This window comes from Equus asinus, chromosome 16 (genome assembly GCF_041296235.1).
Source record: "Equus asinus isolate D_3611 breed Donkey chromosome 16, EquAss-T2T_v2, whole genome shotgun sequence".
Lineage (NCBI taxonomy): Eukaryota > Metazoa > Chordata > Mammalia > Perissodactyla > Equidae > Equus > Equus asinus.
The window spans coordinates 30,530,269-30,557,763 of NC_091805.1; the positions used below are offsets into that span (position 1 = coordinate 30,530,269).

A 27,495-nucleotide genomic window follows, 5' to 3' on the forward strand; every position below is an offset into this window, starting at 1 on the left:
TGAGTCCATGTTGACAAGGAGTTCCCATATTTTTCTTCCTCAAATATTTCCAAGAATGGCAGGTACCGATTCAACCCAAGGGTAGGGAGCATTGTGGGTCAGTCCTCTTCCAAGCATCAAGTGGAGAGAACATGGAGTCTGATAAGTCCATTACCTTTGTGTCTTGAGTCCACGAAGGATTGCCACTGGACACTGATTTGGTGGATGATGTTGGGATGCCCCTGCTGCTCTGATAGATGATGGCGTAGACCACAGTGGTGCTACGGATTGGGCATTAAGGTTACAGCTACTTTTAACTCACATTTACGTTCAGTGATTTTTCCCCAGTGTGCAACAGCCATGACAGGATGGTTGGGTCTGGAGGAAATTCTGCCACTCTGTGCTGAACCAGTGTACCCACCTCTCCACCCCTATGAATTCTGGGGTCCTTATGCTGACATATTTAATTTTCCTAGTACATTCAGCTCTTGAAATTCTTGATCTGGTCTCCTCCTAGCAGATTTTGGGCAGGAATCCTTGACAGACCCTTACAGGTTTTCCTTACTTTGAATCATGGAGATTGGAGTTTGGGGCTCTGATGTCTTCTCTCCAAGAAGAGCCTGAATTCCTTACAGGGACTGAGTCACCTCATCCCCAGTGACCAGCTCTGCCCACCAAGGAAAGAGACAGATTTTGCTAAGACAAAAGAAATAAGTTCCTTATTCCAGAATGGTGCCCATTCACCCTATATTTGTATAATTAAGAGGGTTATTGAAATGACCCTTCTCCAGACCAAGAAGCTCAAGTTTTATCAAATTTAAAACAGCAGAACTAAAAAAACAGTGGAGTTTTGGTATTCTGCTGCATTAGTAAAGGAGAAGGAAAGTTAAGAAGAGAACGGGAGAGACTGTGGTAGGGAACTGGGAATTTTAATGAAGTGAGGGATCAATGCTTTCAAACTCCATCAGGCTAAATAAGTGAAGACTGAGAAGAATCCACTGAATTTGGACTTGGAGTCATTGCTGGGTAGACACATGCCGTCAGTGATTTGAAGAGTGAATGAGAGGTGAAGAAGAGGCTGCGGGTCTACACTTTTCTTGCAAGAACCTCGACTGTGAGAGCAAAGTGAGATGGGATAAGGGTGGCGAGTGGGGTAGTGATGCTGGGGGAGGCTTCCTCAGAACAAGAAAGGGTAGTTCTGAGGAATCCTAGCTTCACTTTTATTATCTGCTTCTTTAGGAATTCTGAATTAACTAGAGCCTGATGTAGCATGATCAACTATTGAAATGTCAAAATGATAAATGAATTATTTTTTAAAATAAACTTTATTTATTTATTTAGTTTGAGGAAGATTAGCCCTGAGCTGACTGCTGCCAATCCTCCTCTTTTTTCTGCGGAAGACTGGCCCTGAGCTAACATCCGTGCCCATCTTCCTCTACTTTATATGTGGGACGCCTACCACAGCATGGCTTGCCAAGCGGTGCCATGTCTGCACCCGGGATCCGAACTGGTGAACCTCGGGCCACCAAAGCAGAACGTGTGCACTTAACCACTGCGCCACCGGGCTGGACCCTAAATAAACTATATCTTTTAGAATAATTTTAGATTTACAAAATCAAATTGCAAAGACAGTATAGAGATTTCCCACATAACTTGCACCCAGTATTAACATCTTACATTAGTATTACAATTTGTCACAATTAATGAACCAATGTTCATACATTATTATTAACTAAATTCCATTGCTATATTCAGATTTCCTTAGTTTCTACCTGATATCCTTTTCTCATTACAGGTTCCTACCCATGATACATAACATTTAGTTGTCACATTTTAGGCTCCACTTGGCTGTGACAATTTCTCACACTTCCCCAGTTTTAGATGATCTTAACAGTTTTGAGGAGTACCGGTCAAGTGTTTTTTGTAGAATGTCCTTCAACTGGATTTGTCTGATGCTTTTCTCATGGTGAGACTGGGGTTATGGGTTCTGGGGAGGAAGACCCCAGAGCCATTTTAATCACATCGCATCAAAGGTACATACCATCAACATGACTTAGCACTGCTGGTGTTGACCTTGATCACCTGGCTGAGGTGGTATTTGTCAGGTTTCTCCAATGTAAAGTGACTCTCCTCATGACCCCCTTCCCATACTGTCCTGTCTGGGTGGAAGTCATCACATAGACTACACTTAAGGAGTCAGGAGCTAGGCTCCACCTCCTTGAGGGAGGAGTATCCACATAAATTATGTGGAATTCTTCTAAACATAGAGCTTTGTCTCTTCTCTCGAGGATAAGCGGAGTTTTAATCCTTCTATAAAACACTCAGTGACTTCATGCCTTGCTTACGAAGATTAAATTCATAGGATAAATTTCACCCAGGAAGTTGGCTATTTGGTTCATATTTTTCAATACAGATTAACATGCTGACAGTAGCAGAAGTTGAGAGCAGTGAAGAAGAGCCTCCAAAAAATAATATTGAAAGGGTCTTATTCACATATTTCTTTTGCTAGTCATTAATATTTCCATAGGCCAAGAAAAAGTCATTTAATGGGAACTGCTTGTAACTCAGTGATTTGAGTAACACGAAACTGAAGTACTGAATCAACATTTGTCACTTTTCATTTTCTAACTTTGAATAGATAGAACAGTTTAAAAAATTAAAGTTAGTGAATTTTATGTCCTTAGCATTGAGAATGAAAGAGAAACCAGAGAATAAAACAGACTGGTTGTGTTAAGCAGTCATACTTTTTCTAGGCTCTATCACTTACTAGTTGTGTGACCCAGAGTAAATTAACCTCTGTAAGCCTTAATTTTCTCACTCATAAATTAGAAAAATAATAATGCCTACATAACAGAATTTTTGAGGATGAAATGAAATAATATACTTTAAAATGTATTTGGGAACTTGAACTAGTGGCTCAAGCTACTAATTCCAGGGGCTGACGCTCAGCCAGGGTGCACTCCTATCGTCAATAAAGCCGTTTATGCCTAATGTTCCTTAGATTGATCAGGGCCTAAGTGGCAGTAGTGTTAAATATTTTGAATGTCACTGCTGCTAGCTACTGGGGAGTTACACAGAGTCAGCTTCCTCCTGGCCCTCCACCATTTATTTATGTAATGCTGGAACTAGCACCGTATCTGGGCCTCACTACACGTGAATAATTAAGATGCTGTGATGCCTGGAGATCAACGGCGGGGAGCCAAGGGTTTACCTTGACGGATTTTGAAAGGCAAAGTCCCCTCTTGCAGAAGGCGTACTTGCTACACCTGAGTCAGCAAGCCTTGCCGTCTCAGCCCTCCCAGTGTAAGCACAGACACGTAGACAGACACCCCTGGATTCACGCTTGTGGTTCTGTGGACCCCCATCTGTTGGTGTGAACATTTAAGGCAGTGGGCATAATTACCATTCTGTAAAGATAGTTTTGTTCCTTTCCTTGACTTCTTTTTGTTAAAATGTTAGCCAAGGTGATGAACACATGAGGGAAATTATACCCCTGAACAACTCCTGAGTATAAGCAAGTTAAATATCATAGAAAGCTATCAAAAATTCCAAGCCATCGGGGCTGGCCCCATGGCCGAGTGGTTAAGTTCGCGCGCTCCGCTGCAGGCGGCCCAGTGTTTCGTTAGTTCGAATCCTGGGCGCGGACATGGCACTGCTCATCAAACCACGCTGAGGCAGCGTCCCACATGCCACAACTAGAAGAACCCACAACGAAGAATACACAACTATGTACCGGGGGGCTTTGGGGAGAAAAAGGAAAAAATAAAATCTTTAAAAAAAAAAAAAAAATTCCAAGCCATAATTAATACTGAGTTAGGCAATAGCTGCTCCAGGGAATTATATGACACCTGTAAATAACAAAAAATATTGAGGAGTATCTCCTGAAATGCACTATAACTTGAAGGCAGTTTATTGAATCAATTTCACTTTTGTTGGAAAATGCTTAGTGCTTTTGGAAGAAATTCTTAATAATATCATAATTTTCCTCTCACATTTCACGTTTTGTTTTTCCAAGTCAACGTTTTGGCTAAAGAGTTCAGTTTTTGATTTGTAAAATTGTATCCGTTGTCTGAGATTGAATACAGGAGTATTTTTTTATAATTGCAAATCACTTCTTAACGTGTCTTTTTAAGGTCATCATTTTGGGGAAAAAAAGTAATCACATATTCTATTTTTGTATTAAAATTTGAAATCAATAGGCCATAAGGGAAGACAAGAACATTTCAGCCTCCTTATTGCCTCATGTTAAAGATCCGACTTTAATTTCAAGGAGGTATGCTGTTATTCTGCATTAAGAATTGAAACTCAATGCCCATTCCAGAACTTGGTGATTTTCCTTCCGTGAGTCACAAGTCTTATAGTACGAACACTATCCTGAGATAGTTCCTGGAGATAAGGTTTAGAACATCAATTTATTCTTTTATTTCTCCCATAAGTATGTCATAGTTTTTCAAAAATTCTTACCACTGAGCAAAACTGTCTTAATTTTGCTAAGCATATCACTTGATAATATTGAATTTGAATTCTATTAAGAAAAAAAATACATATTATCAAAGAAATAGGGATGGAACTGGCCATGAAATCCACTAGATGTATCTGCACCTAGTAACCCGTGTGATATGTGGATGGCTTTAATCTGTGCAGAAGTCAAGAATTTTAAAACCAGAAAAGTTCTAGGAGATCATTTTGTAATTTGTATCTTTTTACAGTTGATTAAATTGAGTTTCATCATAGTTAATCCATTTGTGTGGAAACACAATGCTGCTCAGAGGAAAACTGAGCGGGCTAATGGCCCTGTGTTCTTTGTGCTGTATTTTATGACTTCCTACCTGTGCTGATTAGGGTATCACTTAATCCCAAAGAGCATCAGGTGTCTCCACAGCCACTGGCTGTAACTGAAACAGCCGGCTTCATTCCTTGTACGGCTTAATGAAGTGAGCCAGCGGGACTCAAACTCCGGCTGTGTTAGAAGTAATATTTTATTATTAGTAGTAAAGTGTATAAATACATTAAATCTGGGAATGGTTATAGTAGTATTCTTTTTGTTGCAAGTGATAGAATCCCAAATAGTACTAGCTAAGGCACTAGCTGGGTGGTTTGATGTTAGGATCCTGGAGCGTCTCACCTGACTGAAGGAAGACGGCGTCACCACATCAGCGACGAAACGTCTTCAAAAGCAACCTGAACAGGAACTGAATGATGCTGGGATTCTCATTCTCTCTCTCCACCCTCTTTAAGCTTTCCCTTTGAACTTTGGGGGATGGTGGGGTGTGGGGAGAGGCAAGGGAAGACATTAGTACACAAAGATCAAGAGCTTTGGGAGTCTGTCAAAACTAGATTCAAATTCAGTTTTGCAAACTTACCTTGGACATATTGCTTAATGGCTCTGAAAGGATAAAAGTCAGTTAAACAACAAGTCTCTCTCAGGCTTTTGGGGAGAGAATTACGTGTAATGATATACATAAGGCACTTAGCATAGCAGCTGGCCTATAGTAGCTACTCAATGAATAGCATTGTTATTATTATACATTTAAGATACCATTTGATTACAGGTCTTTCCTCCCTGCTCCTCCATCATCCCTTTGGCTGAAAAGCCAACATCCAAAAAGCACAAGGACCAGTTTTGATAGAATCTAAGATGCTATCAGTTGTAAGATGGACCATTATTTTATGTGCCACTACAAAAGAAGATATGCTGCCAATTATTCTATGGTTCACTTTCTTAGCACTTGAAATTTTTATTTTATACTTGAAAAAGCTGTTTTAGACTTATTTAGATGTACGTTATCAAATATCACTCATGTATATACCTAAAAAGGGAGATATAAGGAAAATAATTAGTTAAACTATTCCTGCAACTCCTTCACCTTCTATGTCTGATGACTGTGAATCACATGGTAACTTAGAGGCATCTGTGTCTGTGTTTTCTCATATACATCATCGTTTGTTCCATCAAGAGCATCGGGGAGAGAGCATTTCTTTGAAATAAGATGCTTCACTTACGCTAGGATTCTAGGATTTTTTCCAAGTTGCTAATACCCATTCTGCAAGTTTTGATGTGAAGTTAAATGTGAAAAATATGTGCGTCTAAGAATTGATGTACAAATGGTAGATGGCCCGCATCACAACAGGTCCCTCACTTAGCCAAAAAAAGAGTCATAAAATTATTTGAAATAGTAAGCTTGTTTAGTGCATTAAAAATATTTGAATAATCACTCTTTAGTCTGCATAAACTGAGGCGTGCTTGTATCAATTACATTTTTTTCCCCACATCAACAGAAAACAGTAGGCTGAGCTTTTAGGCTAAAAGCAACTTGCCCTGCATGAAGGAATGGTTTTCTTCAGCTCTATCAACACCCCACTCAAGGAGACAAGTTGGTGCCATTTGAAGATAGTTGAAACCTATAGCTTTTTCTTGCCAAGATTTGTTGTTTTAACATAAAAATCAAGCAGTAGCAAGGCTTACAGAGTTTTTTGAAGAATAATTTCTTTCAAATTTCAAGCTGAGAGTATCCTCAGCTCAAATTCAGAAAAAAAGGAATCTTATAAAGTATTGTGAACTTATTAACATGTCCTTATCCTCTCAATATCTTTTTTTTTTTTTTTAAATTGAGGTATACCATACATAAAACAAAAAGCACACGTCTTAATGGTATGGTTAAATGGCAAAAACTCATGACTACCACCTCAATCAAGAAATAGCACATTTCTATCATGACAAAAATTTCCCTGGGCCCCTCTCCAGGGTATCCACCTGTCCCCTTCAATATAATCTGGTCTTTTAAGTCATGAATCAACAACATATTGGAGTATCAGAAAAAGAGAAGAAAAAATTTCTTAAGTGATCATAAGTTATACAGTTAAAAATCTAAGTCTTGTAACTTCTTAATTTTAATTGATACGGCTACACTGCTATATATCACTATTCTGTCTTCAGGTGACTTTGTTATTTTTAAAATGACTAATGTTAACCTGAATAGTAAATGAAATATAATACCCTCGTCACACATTCTGGTGGAAATACAATATGTTTCTATCCAGGCTGGATCAGGTACCATGTGGTGTCCCATTTCCATTTGGGACATAAACACTATATAGATTTACCTACCACATGACTTCCAGACTTAGCCCAGTAATGTCAAAACTTTGAACTGTGTATTAGCTATAATAATTACTTAAAAATTCATTTTTTCTTTAATATATAGCGAAGCAAAGTGGCAACCATGGGTGCCTATTACTCAAATGTAAAAAGTTACTATAAAGGTAACAATAAACTATGTATATTTCCTCCCTTTTATTCCCCTGTATGAAACTGTGGGGCTTTGTTAGGAGTAATCCACTATTTCCTTTGCCCATTAATATTTCTTCATTACTCTGAACGTAATTTGAGTAAAGATATGGGTAATAATCTTCTTGCTTAATACTAAGGTGTATCAGCACATTCAAAGGATGATAAAATCTGATGGGTCGAGAGCAGAGGTAATAAGTGAACCATAATCCATTTATTCAGATACTGTAATGCATTCATTCATTCTTGACTCAATCTAAAATTTTGAGTGCCTTTCATACGCCTTCACTGTGTGAAGACTTGGAGAGAGAACAAAGACGGCTTGCAAAACCTCCCTTATCTCATGAAAGTCATTCTCTACTGGGGTTGTAGACACGTGAGCAATTACAATATAGTCTGACAAGTGTATAAATATGATGAGCGACGGGGCAATATAGGAGGGGTCCTCAACTCTGATTAGGAGGAGGGGTGGGATTCAGACCTGAAGAATGAATAAGAATTCGCTAGGCAAAGAAGTGGCAAAGTATCTTATGAAAGAGGAGAAGGAGATAAGGTCAAAGTATTTGCTAATATGGTCCCAGGAGTAGGAGACTTGGCTGTGCTTCATCTAGAAGTATAATGTTCCTTTTAAAACTAATGAACCTGTCAGTGAAGAAATTATTGGCCAATCAATGTTTCAAAGGGCAATGAAAACCACGTAAATATAGCAGGATTTTATCCGAAATAACAATAAACAAAGTATTCTAGCCCAGCCTTTTTATTTTTAGATAGTTTTTGTATCACCACTGGAGAGAGAGAGAAATGACATGACAGGGACACAGAGAGACCCTTCCAGGTGGTAATAGTGCCACAAAGGAAATTTTTTTTTGTTTTCTTGGCTTGATTTTTCTTCCCACTAAAAACAGAATGAAACCAAACAGTGAAAAACAACCACAGGGAAATACAGAAACATTGCCACAAAGGGACTATTGTTTTGATCCAGGTCACATTAGAAGGACTGGCAAACCAATGCTTCCCTGTTCCATTGCTGGGAAATACATCACCCTCATTGTGAAATTCTTGAGATGCAGACAGACAGCCTCATCTATTCCCATGGTCTCAATAGGCTGCTGATTACCAAATGTTTGACCTTTTAAGACCTGTCTGCCCCATTACACTACACCTTCCAAGAGGTCTGTGTCACAAACCAGTTTCCCTGGGACCTGGGATAATAGTTGGTACAGAGTAATGGCACACAGTGCTCAGCAAACACTTGTTGACTAATAAAAGCAGAGAACTGTCTTTCCAGCCACCTTTTCCTCGAGCTTTCCTCCTCCTCCCCTTACCCTATGATGGGAACCCTCTAATGCAATGGCCAACAGGCTTCCTGGCCCTTCTCTGATGGCCTTCCATTCACCTGGCAGAACACTCATCACCCCGCCCCAGGAAAGACTGATGCCTCTCCCAAATGGATTTGGAACTCTTGGAGGGCAAGGACTGTACCTTATTCGGTCACGGGATGCCTTGGAAAGTCACTAGCATATAGTAGGTGACTCTGACTCTGTTGGATAAGCAATCACATGAAGAGTTTATAAACTTTGCAATGAGTTTATTCGTATCAACAAATGTTTACTGAATTCGTAACTTGCCAGGTGCTGTTGTAGACGTGCAGGATACAGAGGCCAATAAGACTGATATGGCCCCTGGCTTCCTGGAAGTTAAAATCCTAGTGGAGACAGACAATAAACATGTCTGACTCTGTTTTTGATGTTTGATTGACTGCTGACAGCTTTCAAGTCCTATCCCCTTTCCCTTTCTGCCCTGCCTCTGGGCAACTAGGTAAGCAAGTCTGGGCACTCCCTCCCTTGTTCAGATCACGAAAACCCCAGTGGTGCACAGAGGAACTCTAACCCCGACCCCACCCCCTAACTACAAGGAACACCGGAGCCGCTCACCTGTTTTCATTCAGGCCATTTTGTATTGCCCTGCTCTTCCCAGAAAACCTTGGCATGTAAGCAATAAATCTTTCAGACCCTCTTGGTGTGCACGTGTGTCCTCATCTCTCTGGACATCTGCACTAATTAGGTGGTGCTGCTGGGGGAGTGCTCACGCTCTCTGTGGGGCAACTACAAGACACACATAAACAAACACACAAGGACACTTCAGATAATCGTAGACGATAGGGGAAAAACGAAGGGAGTCAATGAGATAAAGGGTTAGGGGCTGTGAGGGTGGAGGGATGGGAAACAGGTGAGCTTTACGGAATTATGTGATGTGATGTGATGTGATGTTATGGCGGGGACTGTCACTATCTCCCAATAGTGTTTTCTCTTTCTCCATAAGAATGGAATAACAGTAATACTTCATTTCTTCCTCCACTTTTAGCTGGGTACATGGCCTCTCAGAATAAAAGTGACGTTTTCCAGCCCACCAGCTGGGAGCAGCCAATGGGATCTGACTGGGTCCCATTCTCCTGACAAGATGTGGACTTGGTGGTTGGAACTCCAGTGGCCCCCCAGCCCATGGCATGACTGTGGGGATCAAGGTGTGCAGAGCAGAGCCACAAAAGAGAGGGGGTTGGGTCCTTGCCTTGCGGAGCGCCACAGCTCTGCCTGCCTCCCTCTGTGGGCATGTCTAAGAGAAACCCACATGCATCTTGCTACAGGCACTGAAGTTTTAGCTTCTGTGCTTTTCTCTCCTGAACGAATGTTGAACCTGTCATTTTGGAACTCATTATCTTCTCTTGATAGCTTTTACCAACTCTGTTCTCTCAACTTAGCCCTGCTTCTTTTCCCTTTCCTCCTATTTTTCCCCTTCATTTCTGTCTTTTTTCTCTTAGTTGAGCATTATGCAAAACTGAAGTATCTTGATGTATTATCTACTGACTACATTTTAAAAATTAACTTTTATTACAGAGAAAATAAAATACACAGAAGCAGACAGAAGAAAATACCGAATCCTTCTGTACTCACAACTCTGCCTCACCCATTATTAACCTCAGGTCACCTCAGCCTCGTCTGTACCCCGGCCTCTTCCCCCTTCCAACATTATTTTGAAGAAAATCTCAGACCTCATATTATTACTGTATTACTCTTTCAATTTTCAACCACTGGGAATCTATTTTGCCAAAGTGGCAGAGTTTACTACTCATTTATAGTCCCTGTATCAATTTGGAGAAAAGGATTTTTAAAAAGTCACACAGACTCTGTCCTCCCCCCGCAGATTATAAAAACTGGTTAAATTAGTAATACATGGTGGGAAAATATAATAATAAAAAGAAGCCATTTACAGTAGTAACCAAAATTAAGTATTGGGTGTTATTTACTTATTTTTTTGGTGAGGAAGATTGTACCTGAGCTGACATCTGTGCCAATCTTCCTCTATTTTGTATGTGGGTCACCCCCACGGCACGGCTTGATGAGTGGTATAGATCTGCACCTGCGATCCAAACCCACGAACCCCGCTCGCCGAAACAGAGCCCACTGAACTTAACCACTAAACCACTGGGGTGGCCCTTGGGTGTTACTTTAAGTAGACAAACTCTAAAACCCTAATGATACTGAAGATTTGTTTTTATAACATTCATAAGGCATTGACCTTTTATGCCAGCGGACCTGGGCTGTGTGGCTGTTTTCCCACAAAGCAAGCTGGAACTGTTTTGATACCACTCATGCCTAAGAATCAAGCACGGTTCTCACAGGCAGCGTGTAACCAATCTTTTGGAGGGAGTACACATTAGTAGGACACAGTGGAGGCAGCTCTTTCTACAAAACGATATGGTTACAGAGTCAGCGCCAAATTCGCATAAATTTTACTTGCTTTTATATTGTTATCTTGGTGAAAAATAGATTTGTGACTTGCACACTGTAACAGAACAAAACCACTATGAGCGATCAACACCACGGCCTTTATGTTCTTTTGGAAGCTTACTATGTTCCTGGGCATTACAAACCTATTTCTGCTCTGGGAAGTTGTGGGAGGTATCTATCTGGGTACCCCAGCATCCCATTGCTTTTACCTATCCCATGATATTGAACTTCACACCAGCAAGGAAATGTGGTACTTGTACCCACAGTGTGATGAAAGAAGGTGTAAATGTTGCATATTGGGTTTACTTGTCTAGACCAAAGACAGAAGTCTGGCATTGTTGCTTTCACCTCTGTACCTGAATACTCATCTTGTGGAACCAGGCCAACAGTCAACAAGAACAGTTTATGCAATGAGTAAATACAGAAACGCTTCAGGCAAAACCAGTAGCACAGCTTATTGGTGTTCAGGTTCATTTAGCAAATTGACACTCGGTAACTCTTTTGTTCTTTACTCTTAGTGGTTCTTGAAAGCATTTTTACTTTTCTCATAGTCTTAATACAATAATGTTCCTTATCACATCCCGCCCATTTCAGAATTCTCAGCTTTTTTGATGTGATACTAACACTTACCCACTCCTAATACTCGTAAAATTGTGTGTTCTCATTTCTATGCCCAAGTGGGGTTTGACTTAAAATTTCAGACATTGAGTTGAGTATTTAAGTCTCCATACTACTCATGATAAAAGGAGTAGAAGTGTTTTCCCAGAAAATTTAAAAGAACTATCTCTTGGGCTAGTGGTTTTAACTGGAGGTGAGAGATTTGAAACTTCTCCTCCTTATGGTCTTGGGGAAGGAGCTACTTAGAAAAGTTGTGTGTATAAATAATCTTGTTCTAGCAAATCATATACTGTTGGGGCAGAGGAGTGGAGAGAGAGAAAGAGGCTGTGCTCTAAGTAGACATCCATCCACATGTCTAGACATTCACTCCTCGTTTAAATATTTAGAATTTTCAGTAGCTTGTGAATACAAGATTTATTACACTAAGGCAAGCTTCAGATATTTGACACGTAGCTGATATTTTCATAGTGTGAGAACTACCAAGCTGACATTATGCTGTCTCTGTGATGATTATTTCCAAATGTTCAGAGCAAAAACTTATTCATGGGACCTTAGGGCTTTAGGATGGTGTTAATTTAAAAGACATTCACATTGGCTTCTTTTTTATTTAAACATGTTAAATGGAGTATGAAAAGCAGGTTAAGAAATCAATGGAGAAGGAACCAGCAAAGAAGAAACCTATTGACAAGAAAATTTTAAATAGATTGATGTCCTCTTCCGTCAATTTCATGGACACCTTGCTGACAGCAGGCTTCAGAGACTGCCTCCTCCTGTTTTTGACAGCTGTAATCTTACTGTTCATATTATCTCACTGATGTCACTCATAGTGAATTTGGGGAATTAAAAATAAGACTTGAACTTCTTGTTTATTTGCAGAATATCCTTAATAAATAAGTCAAATAACTAAATTTAATATTTTCCTACCACTTTTAATACTAAATTTGGACTTGAAACTAAAATCAAATAACAGTGATATTTTATGTTAAAAATTTATTCTTTTGTTCACCAAACTCTTTAGTAGCTAATCGTGAACCTACTGAACTGCTGTTATTTTGGAAATAATTCAAAGGAGGGTTTTTTTAATTAAATAAATTGGCCACATCAGCGATAATTATGAGTTTATGCAAGCCGTTGTCTTTCCAGTTATGTGCACAGCAGCGCTCTTAATTACTTGGGGTCACTGAAATCTCCTGACATCCTCTGGAAAGCGTTTCTCTTGCAGTCCATCTTGTTAGATATATCCTTTCTCTTCTCGGAAGCCAGCGTCTTTTCCTTTTTAAAATCCCTTTTAAGCAACAGTGGGAATGATGTTTGATGATGGTAACATGGATTCGGTCTTAAAATCAGCCCCGTTTATTCCACTTCTGTAGGTCAATGACAGGAGTCACTGTGAGACCATCTAAATTCCCTGACTGATCTCACAAAATGTTATGTCTGATACAAACAAAAATTGTGGGACCTCTGTGAGCTAGACTACCAACTTTTGGGAGTTGCAGAATTTTAAATTATTGCTTGAAAAACAAAAGGACAAGCCAAGCATGCTGACGTACACGCTGTCACAGAGGATCACTGTAATCTTGTTCTCTAAACCAAAGCCGAAACAGAATGGATTGATAATTGTTACCTATTAGTATTGCTCAAATTCTTAAATTCAAGCGCTGGATTCAGGGATTATCATCTCATTTCAAAGCTTCAAGAGCCACACTGTTTTGCATGGATCGAATACCACAAAGTAAACTTGATTGTATCCTCAAAGGCCAAGGAGTTCCCTTAGCCCATTTCAACAGGGCTGTCCCTGAGAAGACAGGAGACAAACGTGGAATGGTATGACGGTGCACCCAGCACCTTGGACGCACAGCTCCCCACAAGGTCCCGGGCCACCCCAGGAATGTCCTTAGAATGCCAGCGCTGGCAGGTCCAACCCTCCCCTTCGGCATCCGTTAAAGAAAAGAAGTCTCAGGAATCCGATCCCTGTCCGGAGTCCCAGCGCGGGTTACAGCTCAGCATCTGGGGTTGTTACTGCCTGGCGCCTTTTCCGAGATTCCCAGACCGCCTGGGTCACTAATAGCTCCGCGAGGACGGAGAATCTCGTCCCTTCTCTTAAACTGCACCTTGCCCAACACCTCGTTCAATTTCCAGCCGGACAGGGCTAACCACCTCTCTGGTGCCCTGCTTGTTTATTTCTTCCTAACTGCAAGGCTCCTTTCGCCATGGCGGTCCTCCAGCCCTCGGCCCAAGGCCGGGTCTGGGCAGCAAAGGCGAGTGTTCACAGCCTGGGCTAAAAGAGGAGTTCGGGCTTTGCTGGGAGCCCTCTCGCTCTCAGGAAAGCAACAAGTGAGCCGCACGGTCGCCTCTGGCAGACACCCTGCCCCGGACCACCGAGCCTTTGCCCTCGGAGAGAAGTCCCTAGAATGGACGGCGCCTTGGGTCCGGAGTCAGTGGGAGGAGCTGTGGGCGGGACTTTCAGCGCCACCCCGCCCCCGCCCGGCGCGCGGCGCTGCAGAGACGCGGGGCGCCCCCTGGTGGCCGCCCGGCCGCGCTGCTCCTGGCCGGCGGCGGCGGAAGGGGAAGCGCGGAGCTGCTGGCCGCGCGGCCATGGCGGAGCGGGTGCGCGAGGAGCTCGCGGCCTTGGCTGCGATTTTCTGCGGGCCCGACGAGTGGGAGGTGCTGAGCCACTCAGGTGACTACCCTGCCCTGGGGCCCACACTTGGGGACCGGGCTAGTGGACTGATGGAATGACACGCACCGGGGACTGGAGTGGTGTCGGAGCAGGCGGGAGTGTGAGGCCACCCCCTAAAGCGGGGAGAGTGTCGCGCCCCGCTCGCCACTCTGCAGTCAGCGGAGAACCTGATGCCCAGGCGCCTGCGGCTCGCCGGCCCGTCCCTGCCTTCCGCGCCCGTCCCACCCCCCTATTGGCGGTCCCACCCCCCTGCTTGCCGGTCTCAGTCCCCGATCGTCCGTCCCAGTCCCACTCGCGAAGCGCCTGGCCCTTCGCGCCAGCCGTGCCCTCCTGGAATGGCTCCCACATGCTCTCCCAGGCCATCCTCTACTTACCCTTCAGATCTCACCTTAAAAAAGGCCTATCCTGAACCCCCGTAGTTTAAACCCAGCTTCCGCAAATTGCATGATATCCTTTGTAAGCGCTAAGCATTGTGGCCTTCGGAGCGCTCACGGCAGTTTTAACTCTGTATGGGTATTTGGTTGTCTCAAGTTACGTGACGGCAGGGACCCTGTCTGTTTTGTCATCACAAAACTCTAGGCACCTAGAACAGTGCCAGGCACGTGGTAGGTAGTAATTGTGTGATGAATGAATCTTTGAATATCGCCCGGTGCTCCATCGCATACTTTTCTCAGCTGTGTTTCTGAGTTGATTGTTTTGCTGAAAGGTGGTTGCGGGTTACAGGCTCTCGAGGGCGCGTTTATCATCAGCCCGCATTTACGGATTCCCTGCAAACATTGACAAAGACACCGCCCATGTCCTCTAGGAGCTTACAGTTTAGAAAGGTTCTTTGGCTATTTTTTGATGATGGTTAAAACTTTTTCTGCCCTTGTCCGTGGCTTCTAGTAAAGAAAAACCAAAACTGCAGCTTGTGAAAAAGTGCAGTGACACAGATAATTTTTGATTTTCACTTAGCTTTCAAATACATTATGTAAATTTTTTGGCATGGGATTTTAGCCTTCTCTTATGTTTCAGCTACTGTCAAAATTGTCCTTCTGACCATAAATTGGTTTAAGAAGGTCGTCTAGAGTGTAAGGGGTGTTGTGAGAAAGCTGTCTAGGAGTAAGACGGTTTCATGGGATCCATGTGGTGTGTTATTCACACCCAGAGCAGGGGTTGGCTCCTTTTTGTTTATTCTTTCTTGCATCCACCGTCTACACCCGTTCCTAAAGCTCTATGTTCCAGGCCCTGTGAACCAATTAGTGTGATGGAGCTGCTTTCTTTTTCGTGCCTAGTCTGTCTTGGAGCTTTTTGCAGCAGTTGTTTAAAATCCATAGGAAAGGATTTACTCCCTTTAGTGTTTTCTAGTCGCCCCTCTTCTGATTGGGTAGCATTCGTAATTCTTCATCATCTTACTTACCCGCTGTCTCTGCAGCTCTCGTTATTGATAATTACTTCTGCCTGAGGCAAGCTATTTGAAGAGATCATCAGTTTTCCTAAATTCCTTTATTATGGCTTAGTTGGGAATATCCTGGAAAAAAATGAACCTATGGTTTCCCATGACACCTTAAAGAGATGGAGTGGTAGTCATTTGGGTCATGAGTGCACAGCTGAGCGTGAGACACTGCTGGTGGGTCAGAGAAAACTTAAAAAAGTAAGCATTTAAAGAAAGCAGTTTCTTAATATTGAGAACACTGTGGACCCTTTATCTGCTGTTAAATTGAGCATGACTTTCAAGCCATGCCTCCTAATTAATTTAATTCAATGTTCTGGCATCAATAAGTAATTGAATTATAAAAGAATTCAGTGTAACAACTTAGGACATTTTGTTGCTGAAAGGTTCACTGGAGAATAGAACAATTCAGTGATTGAAATCGGGATGTTTGATGTTCACAACTGGGAATGAAGGGTAAGGTAGGCCTTGTTAATAGCCCACAATAAACATACAGTGGGCTGCTGGCTGCTGCTCCAGGGTCACCGTCAGCTTGGCTGGGAGGCTATAACCTTGGTACCAGAACATTCTGAACCCCATCAGTTCCTTCCTGGCCTCCCCCAGATGGGCTTCGCCCTGTTGCTACTGGAATCAGGAGAACATTGTGTGGGATTGCACTTCTGGTGACAAGATAGCCCAGGAAGGCTCAGGCTGCCAGCCCAAGGATCAACTATTAAGGCCATAAGATGGAAGAGGGTGAATAGTTGAATTCAGTTCAGCTGGGTTAATTTAAGCTGAGACTTTCAGGGGATTTATGTACATTTGGCCTCTTTACTATGGTTATAGTAAGCTCATAGTAAGAGGCATCAGGTGTAACTACGTCTTAATGGGTGCAAACTGTGTAAGCCCCCACACTCCTGTCTACTAGGGAGGCCTGTGGGTAGACCAAATCAGGGGTATTCTGCCCCTCTCTGTGCAGTGCAGTCAGGCCAGGTGCCAGGTTTAATGGGGTCACCTCCGCTGTACTTAATACTTTAAATGCATCTTACTTCATGAAGGGTGCTCTTAGCTTTATTTTACAGAGAAGATAATGCATGCTCAGGCTGGATAAGTAACCACTAGGTTCCAGAGTATATGGGCCTTTGCACTACATCATGCTCCTTAATAGAGATGAGGCTACTCCATCAGTAAAACAGTTCTTAGCAAGGATAACTCTTGACCAGAAAGAGAGAGCAATAATGAACACCCAGAGAAAACAGATGGGTATGACCCAGCTTATGTTCAAGATAATTCTGAAAGAGAGTATCTACATGCATGTGTGTGCATACCTATGAAATAGATGAGATTTGTATTGTTGTAAATCTTCATTTTCCTGATAAGGTGATTGAGGGTCACAGAGATTATATTGCCATAGTCAATGCTCATTATACATAGAATTGCATTTCTGGAAATTAACTCACAGATCAAAAAGTTGTAAAATGGGAAGTAAGACCCAACATCATAAAATATGTTTGCTCAGAAACTTCAGAGTGAATTTTTGTATTCTGCTGGCACTAATGTTCAGATTGGATTGGGCCCTCCTGCAAAAATGAATCGTGGCTGTCACCCCCTCACCCCTCTAAATCTGCTCGGCTCTGTTTCCTGCTGATTGTCAGTACTGAACTCACCTCTGTAAAACCAGTTCAGCTTTGAACTTCACTTCTAAAGGATAGGATTGCCACTTTTAGCTTCATGCGTTTCTTAGTTTTTTGTATTTTTCCTGTGACCACATTTTAAATATATATAAAAATTCAGCTGAAACTTAAAAACAAGCACTAGTGGATGCATCCTTGTGGTGAGCCCCCTAGGAGCAAGAGGAAAAAAATCCTGTGCACGTGAAGGATGAGAGGGTGTTTGGAGCTTCTTAGTGGTTTGCTGCACAAAGTCTTACTCTGAGGATGTGTAAAAATTGCAAAGGAAAAAAAAAGCAAGTCTAGGGAAAGTCAGTTGAATATGGGATATAAATGGTTTCTTAAAGGGCTCTAAATGAATCTTGAAGAACTCATTTTCTTAAATTTTGTTTACAATTTCCAGTGTCTTCCGCTGGTAGACAGCATTTGTTGAGTTTCTACTGTGTGTGACTGTGAACCGGGTGAAGCCTGAAAATAACATTAGTGTAGAGTTTGGAGTTCAGTTCAGCTTCTCAAGTTTGAATTTCTGTTGTTTGGGGTATGGTTAGGAGGATAATTTCTTTCATGTGCTTGTAAAGAAGAATGAGGTTTGAAACCTATTTCAATTAGTGTTTTAGTTATGAAGTTGATACACTTATTATAAGGCAGAATGACTTATTAAAAACAAAACAACTAGGGGATATGTATGTGAGCTTCAAGCAGAGGCAAGACCTATATCTTTTGGTAGGGTCTTTTTTTTTTTTCTTTTTTTTTTTAAGATTTTCTTTTTTTCCTTTTTCTCCCCAAAGCCCCCCGGTACATAGTTGTATATTCTTCGTTGTGGGTCCTTCTAGTTGTGGCATGTGAGACGCTGCCTCAGCGTGGTTTGATGAGCAGTGCCATGTCCGTGCCCAGGATTCAAACCAATGAAACACTGGGCCGCCTGCAGTGGAACGCGCGAACTCAACCACTCAGCCACGGGGCCAGCCCCTGGTAGGGTCTTTAAAATAGATGAAAATTGTCTTGGAACTTCTGAAAATTTTAGTTTTCTAGGGCAGGCATAAGTTTCCTGGAGCATCGATGTTTATTGTGAATGATGAGTTTGTGTATTAAATTTAATAATTAGAATTGTGTGGAGCCAGGGAGGGACAGAGATTAACATTCGATTTAGAGCAGAATTATTTTTCTGTTGATCACTCTGTTTCTAAGCTGTTAATAATCTTAAAAACAGATAGGGGCAACTTCATTTTCTTTTTTTTAATGAAAAAAAAACCCCAACAAGCCCAACATCAGACTGACTATGCATGTGTTACGTGAAAAATTCTGAAGCAAAAAGGAGCCGGTTTAATTGCATGTACAAACTAAGGCCGATGAGAAATGGAAGGGTAATAGATATTCTTCTAGAGTTTTTGGGAGAAAATGAGTTTTTATTTATTTATTTTTTTTGAGGAAGATTAGCTCTGAGCTAACTATTGCCAATCCTCCTCTTTTTGCTGAGGAAGACTGGCCCTGAGCTAACATCCGTGCCCATCTTCCTCTTCTTTATATGTGGGATGCCTCCCACAACATGGCTTTTGCCAAGCGGTGCCATGTCCGCACCTGGGATCTGAACCGGGGAACCCTGGGCCGCTGAAGCGAAACGTGCACACTTAACCGCTGCGCCACTGGGCCAGCCCCAGAAAATGAGTTTTTAAAAGAATCTGTAATTTTATGACCACATTAAATATCACCAGAATGGGGTATGTTATTGGGCTTTTCATTTTCTTACAGAGATAACATCATTTTGTGTAATTTTAGTTTGTGGCTCTAGTGTGTGTGTAGTGGGGGATGAAGAGTCACCCAGAAGACCAATTAGAAAGAACGTTAATCCTTTCCAATTCTTAAAAGAATTAAAGCAGTTTTTCTTCTAAACACCTAATAATTTCACAATTTTATGTGGCAAAATTCAGTGTTTTCTCCTATGGCTTTTCTATTTGCTGACTAGGATGAGAAAATAACTAAGAGAAGCATAATGAAAATTGGTAAGGATTTGAATGGCTAGCTCTACAGCCATTCAAGACTTTCTCCCAGAAGAGCCCGTTTCTGTCAGTTACTTCATGACACTGGGGAGGAGCAGGTGGGTGTTGATCTGGCAGAGACTGGAGGACACTGTGGGTTTTGGAGTTTTGATCAGAAAGGGAGAAGTGTGTTTGTGGGCATAGACACTGTATTAGTTTCCTTGGGCTGCTGTAACAAATTACCACAAACGCAGTGGCTTAAAACACCACACATTTATTCCCTTATAGTTTTTGAGGTCAGAAGTCTGAAATCCGTCTCACTGGGCTGAAATCACGTTGTCAGCAGGGCTGCACTCCCTCTTGGGGCCCGAGGGGAGAAGCCGTTTCCTTGCCTTTCCCAGCTTCCAGAGCTGGGTTCCTTGCTCCCCTTGGCTCGTGGTCCCCCCACCATCTTGAAAGGCAGCCACATGGCATCTGGCTTCAGTGATTACATTGCCACCTTCTGTGGCAAAATCTCCCTCTGCCTCCCTCTTGTAAGGACACTTGTGATGACATTTAGGGCCCACTGGATAATCGAGGTTAACCTGCCATCTCAGGATCACATCTGCAAAGAACCTTTTGCCATGTCAGGTAACATAATCACAGGTTCGGCATCAGGGCATGGATGTCTGGGCCATTACACAGCCTACTGCAGGTGCCAGTGGCTGCCACAGTGAGGCCCCTGATTGCAAACTGGGGGCGTGATGCTCAGAACTGTGTAACTGTAAAATGTAAAAGTTTCTTGTAACCCATTGTGTTTTGGTTGTTGTCTAAAAAGAAAGTAGATATATTCCAGTGGTGAAGAAAACAGTTAATTTGGTTCAACTACAATAATTCTGAGTATGAAGACACCACAAAATAAGTCCAAAGTACCATGGAAATCACCAGACAGACTTTAGAGAGGCACTTGGTGGTTGAACAAAGATCCCAGCAGGCAGAAAGTGGGGAGTTAAGGGCCTTCTTGGCATATAGGATAGCAGGAGCAAGGCCCAGAGACAGGAAACCAGAGACAGTATTAGTGTAAAATGGGTTAGTTGGAGCAAGGAGTAAGGGGAGAGGACGTTGGAGTGGTAGGCCCCTCCATGGATGGAGGAATTTGTAATTTGTTTGTCAGTCTGGGAGAGTAGCGTAGGATAATTTGGTGTGAGGAGAGGCAGGCGGTGAGGAGCCCACTATTGCAGAAACCAGAGAAAGGCCTGAATTAGGATGGTGGTTGTGAATGGAAAGGAGAGAAATTCTGGAGAACTTTGGCAATTGAACTTGAAGTATGAAGCAAGGAGGGGGAAAAAAAAGAGTCACAAGTGACTTTAAGATTTCAAGCTTGGGTAGCTAGAGTGAGAAAGTTGTTTATGGGATTACACTTGAAAGAATGCCTGTGCATTCAGGGGGTTGGAAAAAGAAGACAAAGCAGGAAAGGAATGATCAGAGATGTAGGAAAAGAACCAGGACAATGTGGTGTCTGGGAGATATGGGAAGAGAGAATTTTGAGAAGGAGATTGGTTCAGTAGATTCAGATGCTGTGGAAAGGTAGGGCAGGATGAAGGTCACTGGATGTGGCTGTGTCACGGGTCCCCAAACCACCCTCAGCCTTGATGATTTGCTAGAAGGACTCAGAACTCAGAAAAGCTGGTATACTCATGGTTACAATTTGTTACAGCAAAAGGACACAGTAAAATCAGCAAAGAGAAAAGGCACATGGAGTGAAGTCCAGGAGAAACCAGCTGCAAGCTTCCAGTTGTCCTTTTCCAGTGGAGTCACAGCACCATACTTAGTTCTCTCAGCCATAGTGTGATAACATGTGAGGAGTGTTGCCAACAAGGGAAGTTCACGTGAACTGTGGGGTCCAAATTTTTATGGGGCATCAATCATGTAGACTTTCCCCGCCTGTGTAACTGATATCACTTCCTCAGACTCCAGTCCCCAGAGTAAGAAGATTCACTGTAAATTTTAATCAAGCTGGTACCTTGTGGTCCAAGGCCTCAGGTATCCCAAAACCACTCTTCTCAGGCAGAATATGCCAGGGGCTCAGAGCTCATCTCCCAGGAGCCAGCCAAGGGCCAGTCCTGAAGACACACCTTTCTTGGGAGTGTGCAGACACAGGCCTGCTGAATTAGCTTCTTCCTGCAGGTCAGAGGTTAGGAGGTCACAGGTGATGTTTGAGAGAGCTTCAGAGACAAGTGATGATAGAAGTCTCAGTACAAGTAGTTATGGAGACTGGTTTCCAGTTTATGGGAAAGTGGATGCAGGTGGTGAGCTTTCTATTTCCAGAAGATTGAAAATGAAGGACAGAGAAAGATAGGTCTGTAGTTTAAGTGAATGAGTAGCATTGCATTTTGGTTTTTTTGAAGCAAGGAGAAGGTAAATATTTTGTAAGCGGAAGAGAAGCAGAGATTTGAGGGAGGGATGGAAAAGGCAGGCACTAGAGAAGTGCTCACAATTGGAACTGCATCTTCGATATGGCAGGGTTTGCTGTGGGAGGGAGGAGGACGCTTCTTCCTCGGAGGGAAGAGTGGAAAGGAGAGAGCAAGGTGGTGAAACAACTGTACGTATCGCCAAGTGGTCAAGCAGCTCCTGAGGAGCGGTGGCAGCTGCAGCTGCCAGGTGGCTGGCGCGCTGCCGTAGAGTCAGCCGGGCAGGAGGCAGTGACCCGGGTGGGTTTAGACAGTTTGCTACTCACTGCACAGCAGGCAGCATGAACTTCAGGTTCACCTTGGGTGCCCTTGTCCCCAAGTTCCATAGGACGATGTGGAGGTGGGCCCATGTGGATTCTGTGCACACAGTGGGTCTTTGTCACAGCTGACGATCACTGAGCTTAGGAACCCCCCAATCTTACAAGGTGGCTGCTAGCAATCCTGCCCCCCGCTTTGTGCTGAAGGAGTGTGTTGTCTTTATTATACTGGTCTGGAAACAAATCTACCCTCTGATCTGGAGGGAGAGGCTCTCTAGCTGCTAGGGCTGTCTGCTGTGCCAGCGACCTTGAACAGAGCTTTCAATACCCTTTCTCAGAAGAGCTTCAGAAATGTCGTCCTGTAGAGCATCATCTCCATGGAGATAACATAAAATACATGTTTATATAACTTGTATGTATATGTGTTTATATGTAAAGAAGTTTTAAGTGCAGAAGAGAAGTCAAGGAAGATCACTTTGGATATGTCCACTCTTTCATATTGTGAAACGCTGGATTGAGTCCATGTGACAGGATCTGCATCTTAACCACATTTTTTCCCTTGGAGACCAGTGCGGTGCCTTGGGTCTAAAATGGACTCAGCGAATGTTTGTTGATTGGTGAATGAATGAAGACCTTTAAACATTTTGCCTCCCCCTTAGTAGAAAAAGTGGTCTCCCTAGATGATTTCTGGAGAGTTCATTTAGCCTAATGGTTCTATGTTGTCTGTAGGTATTTATAATACTAGTTTCACATAGTGAAATGTACTGATCTAACTGACATGTGGGGAGCCTACTTTATAATAAAATAGTTTTTAAAAAGGATAGGTAACTGGGTGGAAGAAAGAAGGGTTTTGAGAAACTGGTGATGGCTTGTAGAGGAGTGTACTCATTTAGATTTGGAAAATTTTTCTTTGTGCAGTACACATTTTACTTATGTAATGTGAATTTAAGTTGTATCATTTTAATATGGTCTTTATAGTGGTTACTGCCTGTGTTTCTGGGTGGTGTCTTAAAATAGTAGTGCTTTGCTGCTGAAACAGAAGATTCTATTAAAGAAAAAACTCTTGTGTAACAGATGTGTTTGGTCCTGTATGAATCAATGTCTGTAACAACGGCTTTTACATAAATGGAATTGGATGGCTAGAAAGCCATTTTCATGTTCTGTTAGGTTCTTTAAAAGGGGGATGTGTTCAGGTTTCAGTTGTGGAGGCTGTTGAGCAGCGATCCAGGTATGAAAATGGGAAAGGTTTGACTGCCTCTCTTGTGAAGAGAAGGAACAAGGGCGAGTGGAGAAAGAAGTCGGGGAGAGAGAGGCAAGTGAGCTTCATCTGCACCCGCTTCTGTTCTCCTCTGCTCTTCTGATCTGTGTGTTTCTGCCCCCTGCAGAAGGAATCAGCCTGACGTTTTATCAACTTTTTTGAAAAATGGGGTGAAGTGGTGTGGAACACATCAGAGGGGTGAAGTGGAGCAAATCTGAAAGAGAGCAGAGTGTTTCATCTCATACCCTATGTGTGCGCTTGCCCCTCCTTACGGAGCCAGAAGCGGCTGACTTGATGTCCGCCCAATTTTAGTTCATCTCGCTACCTTCATGTTACACTGATACTAATACATTTGAAGTAAGAGGAGAGCGGGTCCAGGCAGCGACGCTGTCAGGCACAGTCGTGCACACTCTGCAACCACAACCACACAGCGTTCCAGGGTTTGCTTCAAGTTGGACTTACCACAAAATGACCTTTATTGGATTTAGTGTATAACTTTCAGATTAATCAGTGATTTTATATATACACGACGTCATTTCTTTGAATGTTCATATGAGTTTATTAGGGGTTTCCAGAATTATCAACTAAGTCTGGGTGGAAAAATGTTTTACGATGAGAAATCATTCTGGTAACTGTAATAAAAATGGGGGTGATAGCAACTGTAAATGCCAGCGAAGTCCTGGGTGCTGGTGTGTGTGCGTCCTTGAATATGTGCGTGTGGTTGAAGGAAATAATCCGTCAGTCATGGCTTTCTTAGTATTATGTGTCTCTTCATAAAACAACTCAAGAGTTTTCACATGGAAAGCAAATCAAGACTTGAAACAGAAATTTTAACTTGTTAGTGTTCCATTCAGATTGAATTATGTACAGCTAATCATTGTTTTTGGATGCCTTCCAGAAACAGATGGGACCGTGTTCAGAATTCGCACAAAAGCCGAAGGACTTACGGATGCGGATGTACCCTTAGAGTTGGTGTTCCATTTACCGGTTAGCTACCCCTCGTGTCTGCCTGGTGTCTCGGTTAACTGTGAACACCTGACCCGGGCCCAGTGCGTGACTGTGAAAGAGAAGTTACTTGAGCGAGCAGAGAACCTTGGATCAGAACCTATGGTTCACGAGCTGGTTCTCTGGATTCAGCAGAATCTCAGGCACATCCTCAACCAACCAGAAACTGGAAGAGGCAGTGAGACGTGTGCTCTTGCAGCAAGCACGGCCGTGGATGATGGACTGTGGGTAACTCTTTTACATTTAGACCACATGAGAGCAAAGACTAAATACGTGAAAACTGTGGAGAAGTGGGCTTCCGACTTAAGGCTGACGGGAAGACTGATGTTCATGGGTAAAATAATACTGATTTTACTACAAGGAGACAGAAGCAACATCAAGGTGCCAAAAGGTTTAATGTTGAATATGAATTTGGGTATTTGCTGCTAAAATGGTGTCTCTCTTGTGTGTTTTATAACAGTGGGGCAGATGAATCACCAAGGTGTTTCTCCTTCATTACTGTGTGCATGGATCTCCATTTTCTTTTTTAAGAATGTGTTTACTTCTAATGACAGCTATAAGTTTGTAAGGCTTGAAGAATAAGTATAAGGCTATCCAAAAAATCACGCCACTTAACAAAAGTGATAGGTTATAAAAAAATCTCTGTGGAGCATGAGTGTTTGTTTCTGTAATTAGCTTTGAGCCTCAACTTCATAAATGTGCGCCAGAAGTTCCTGCATATTTTTATTTCTTTCCTTAGTTAGGCACAGTGAGGTGTATATTTGTGGGTAGTCTGCAAAAATTTTAACTTTTTAGCAGTGAAAGGTGCATTCTGACACTTTAATTTGGTATCTGTGATACCTGGAAAGAGGAGCTGGTCCCTCCCAGCCGGGATTCCGTGTGAGTGGGAGAATCATTAGGGCTGGCAGCATGTCACCTCCTACCTGACATCTGCTTTCCACCTGACTTGTCTCAGCAGCTGCTTTCAAAATCATCGTCTTCTTCAGATTTTTCAAGTTCTCATTCTAAACTCATCTAACCTGTTTTATGTGGGACCAGACGAGGAAAGCTGCTTGCTGTATTTCAGATCGTAAAAGAGCTACAAATCACTTAATAGGTTTTATGCTTTCAGATGGGTTGGGTCAAGAGTAATTACAATCGAATTTATTTAAACAGCTTTAGCTTGCACAGTCTATGATCGTAAAGATTTGTAGAATAACTACCTAGCTTTTTCATGACTGGCTCTTGTCACAAAACTAGTTTGGCATTTGGTTAACCAGATTAGTGCGGGGTTATAGCATATAGCCACAACGAATAATTCAGATTTAATATAGGTCCTGGATTGAGTTCTGACCAAGGAACAACATATTTTAAGGTGATTTATAGTAGATCTATAAAACTTGATCCTTTTGGGTAAAATGCTGGCTGACAAAATGAATACAAATTAATTTCCTTACTCCTATTTCCCCAAAAGGCTCGGATTTTTCTTTAAGCCAGCTCAGTCATGCACGTTAGGCTAAGTGCAGCTGTTTCACAAATGCTGTTACTCAGATTGGATCCATCAGTTAATTAACAAGTATTTATTCATGTGACTAGAACTCTGCTAATGTAGAGAAATTGTACTTTTTTTTTTTCCTGAGGAAGAGTAGCCCTGAGCTAACATCTGCTGCCAATCCTCCTCTTTTTGCTGAGGAAGACTGGCCCTGAGCTAACATACATGCCCATCTTCCTCTATATGTGGGATGCCTGCCACAGCATGGCTTGCCAAGCGGTGCCATGTCTGTACCCGGGATCCAAACTGGCAAACCGCGGGCCGCCGAAGCAGAATGTGCGAACTTAACTGTTGTGTCACCGGGCCGGCCCTGAGAAGTTATACTTTTTAAAGAATTTTTTCTTTTTTATTAGCTGTCCCTAAAATGCCATTTAATGTAAGGATCTCTCTTAAATTTTTATAAGATTGTATATCAGGATTGATAGATGCCATCAATTTGGAATGGTAAGTGCTCTGTGCCTGTTAACTTCACGCAGACACAGAAGCAGTAATGGTAATGACAGTAGCTGGTGGTCTTCAGTGTGCCAGGCACTCCTCTCAGTGCTCTGCGTGCGTTAACTCATTTAATCAGCACAACTTCCCATAAGGTAGGTGCTGTTTTGAGTATTGTTTATGGAGTAGGGTACTGAGGCACAGAAGGTTAAGGTACCCAGCCCAGAATCAGACCTCGTAGGCTGTCCAGATTTATTCCTGCATAGTTCGATGACATCCTTCTTTACTCCTGTGTTCCTCAGTACTTTATGCTGCCAAGTACGTGAAAACCCTGTGTAACTTTCCTACTGCTTGACTCAGAAACTCTTTCAGCATGAAAATAAGTCTGCAGGTCTAAGGCTCCTTTAAAACTAGGACTTTGAGATTCAGAGTAAGATACGTATTTAACATACTGATTTATCGTTTAGGAGTACCTGATTCTTCAGAAAACCTCCAAAGTCGATGTGGACTCAAGTGGAAAGAAATGCAGAGAGAAAATGATTAGTGTACTCGTTGAAACAAAAGTACAGACAGAACACAAAAGGTATAATTTAGTACTATTGCAGATGGAAAAGCAACTGAATGGGTAATTACACTCTGACAAATCTAGGCATCTTCATGAGTTTCTCTTGTATAATGCAGGTTTCTGGCATTTGAAGTCAAAGAGTATTCATCGTTGGATGAGTTACAAAAGGAATTTGAAACTGCAGGACTTAAGAAGCTTTTCTCCGAATTTGTACTTGGGCTGGTAAAATGAAGTGGAAGATAGGAATCATTTAGTAAAACAGCTGTGGTTTTTTTGCATTGGGTTTTGGGAGTGGCTAAGTGAAATACTCATAAGGGAACAATTTTAAAGTTTCTCTGAAGCAAAATGATAGACACCATCCCAACTTCAGGAGCAAAAGCCAATTCTGTTTATGGAATATTAAACGGTAAAAACACTCCTGTATTCTAATTTTTGCCAGTAAAGCCTAGGTTCAATAGTTGGAATGTTATTTGAAAGATAAATATAAGAAGATGATGATAAATGAGCCCTTGTGTTTATATAGAGGATTTGTTTGGAACTGAGCAATTTTCTGGCTAATTTTCTTGTAATTAAATGAATTTTTAAAA

General features: G+C 42.2%; 1 protein-coding gene and 1 long non-coding RNA gene across 5 annotated transcripts in view; one reads left to right on the forward strand and one right to left on the reverse strand.

The window, feature by feature from the left end:
* LOC106828116 (uncharacterized) overlaps positions 1-24,259 on the reverse strand; it is a 30,218-nt gene extending 5,959 nt beyond the window's left edge. Inside the window, exons 1-2 of one of the 3 annotated variants that reach the window (XR_011494858.1) lie at positions 14,728-24,259; positions 5,105-9,372 (exon numbers count right to left, since the gene is read on the reverse strand). This is a non-coding gene — a long non-coding RNA (uncharacterized lncRNA). Of the gene's footprint in view, positions 1-5,104; positions 13,871-14,727 lie in introns of those variants that run through there. The other 2 variants (XR_011494859.1, XR_011494857.1) reach the window with 2 other exon arrangements.
* On the forward strand, positions 13,851-27,495 carry RWDD3 (RWD domain containing 3). 2 transcript variants are annotated; one of them, XM_014836364.3, is made up of 4 exons: positions 13,851-14,353; positions 24,274-24,771; positions 26,811-26,926; positions 27,025-27,495. In XM_014836364.3, exons 1-3 carry the CDS (start codon positions 14,269-14,271, stop codon positions 26,885-26,887), a joined length of 660 nt encoding a protein of 219 aa, XP_014691850.1. In that variant the 5' UTR covers positions 13,851-14,268; the 3' UTR covers positions 26,888-26,926; positions 27,025-27,495. The 2 variants fall into 2 exon arrangements, with proteins under 2 accessions (XP_014691850.1, XP_044605125.2); XM_044749190.2 differs by having other exon boundaries at positions 24,274-24,761.

Bases quoted from the DNA above. Each gene is read 5' to 3' on its own strand.
- RWDD3 (XM_044749190.2), top strand. From the start codon at position 14,269: ATGGCGGAGCGGGTGCGCGAGGAGCTCGCGGCCTTGGCTGCGATTTTC. The intron at 14,354-24,273 runs GTGACTACCCTG...GATGCCTTCCAG, and splicing joins GGAGGTGCTGAGCCACTCAG to AAACAGATGGGACCGTGTTC. The intron at 26,927-27,024 runs GTATAATTTAGT...TGTATAATGCAG, and splicing joins GTACAGACAGAACACAAAAG to GTTTCTGGCATTTGAAGTCA.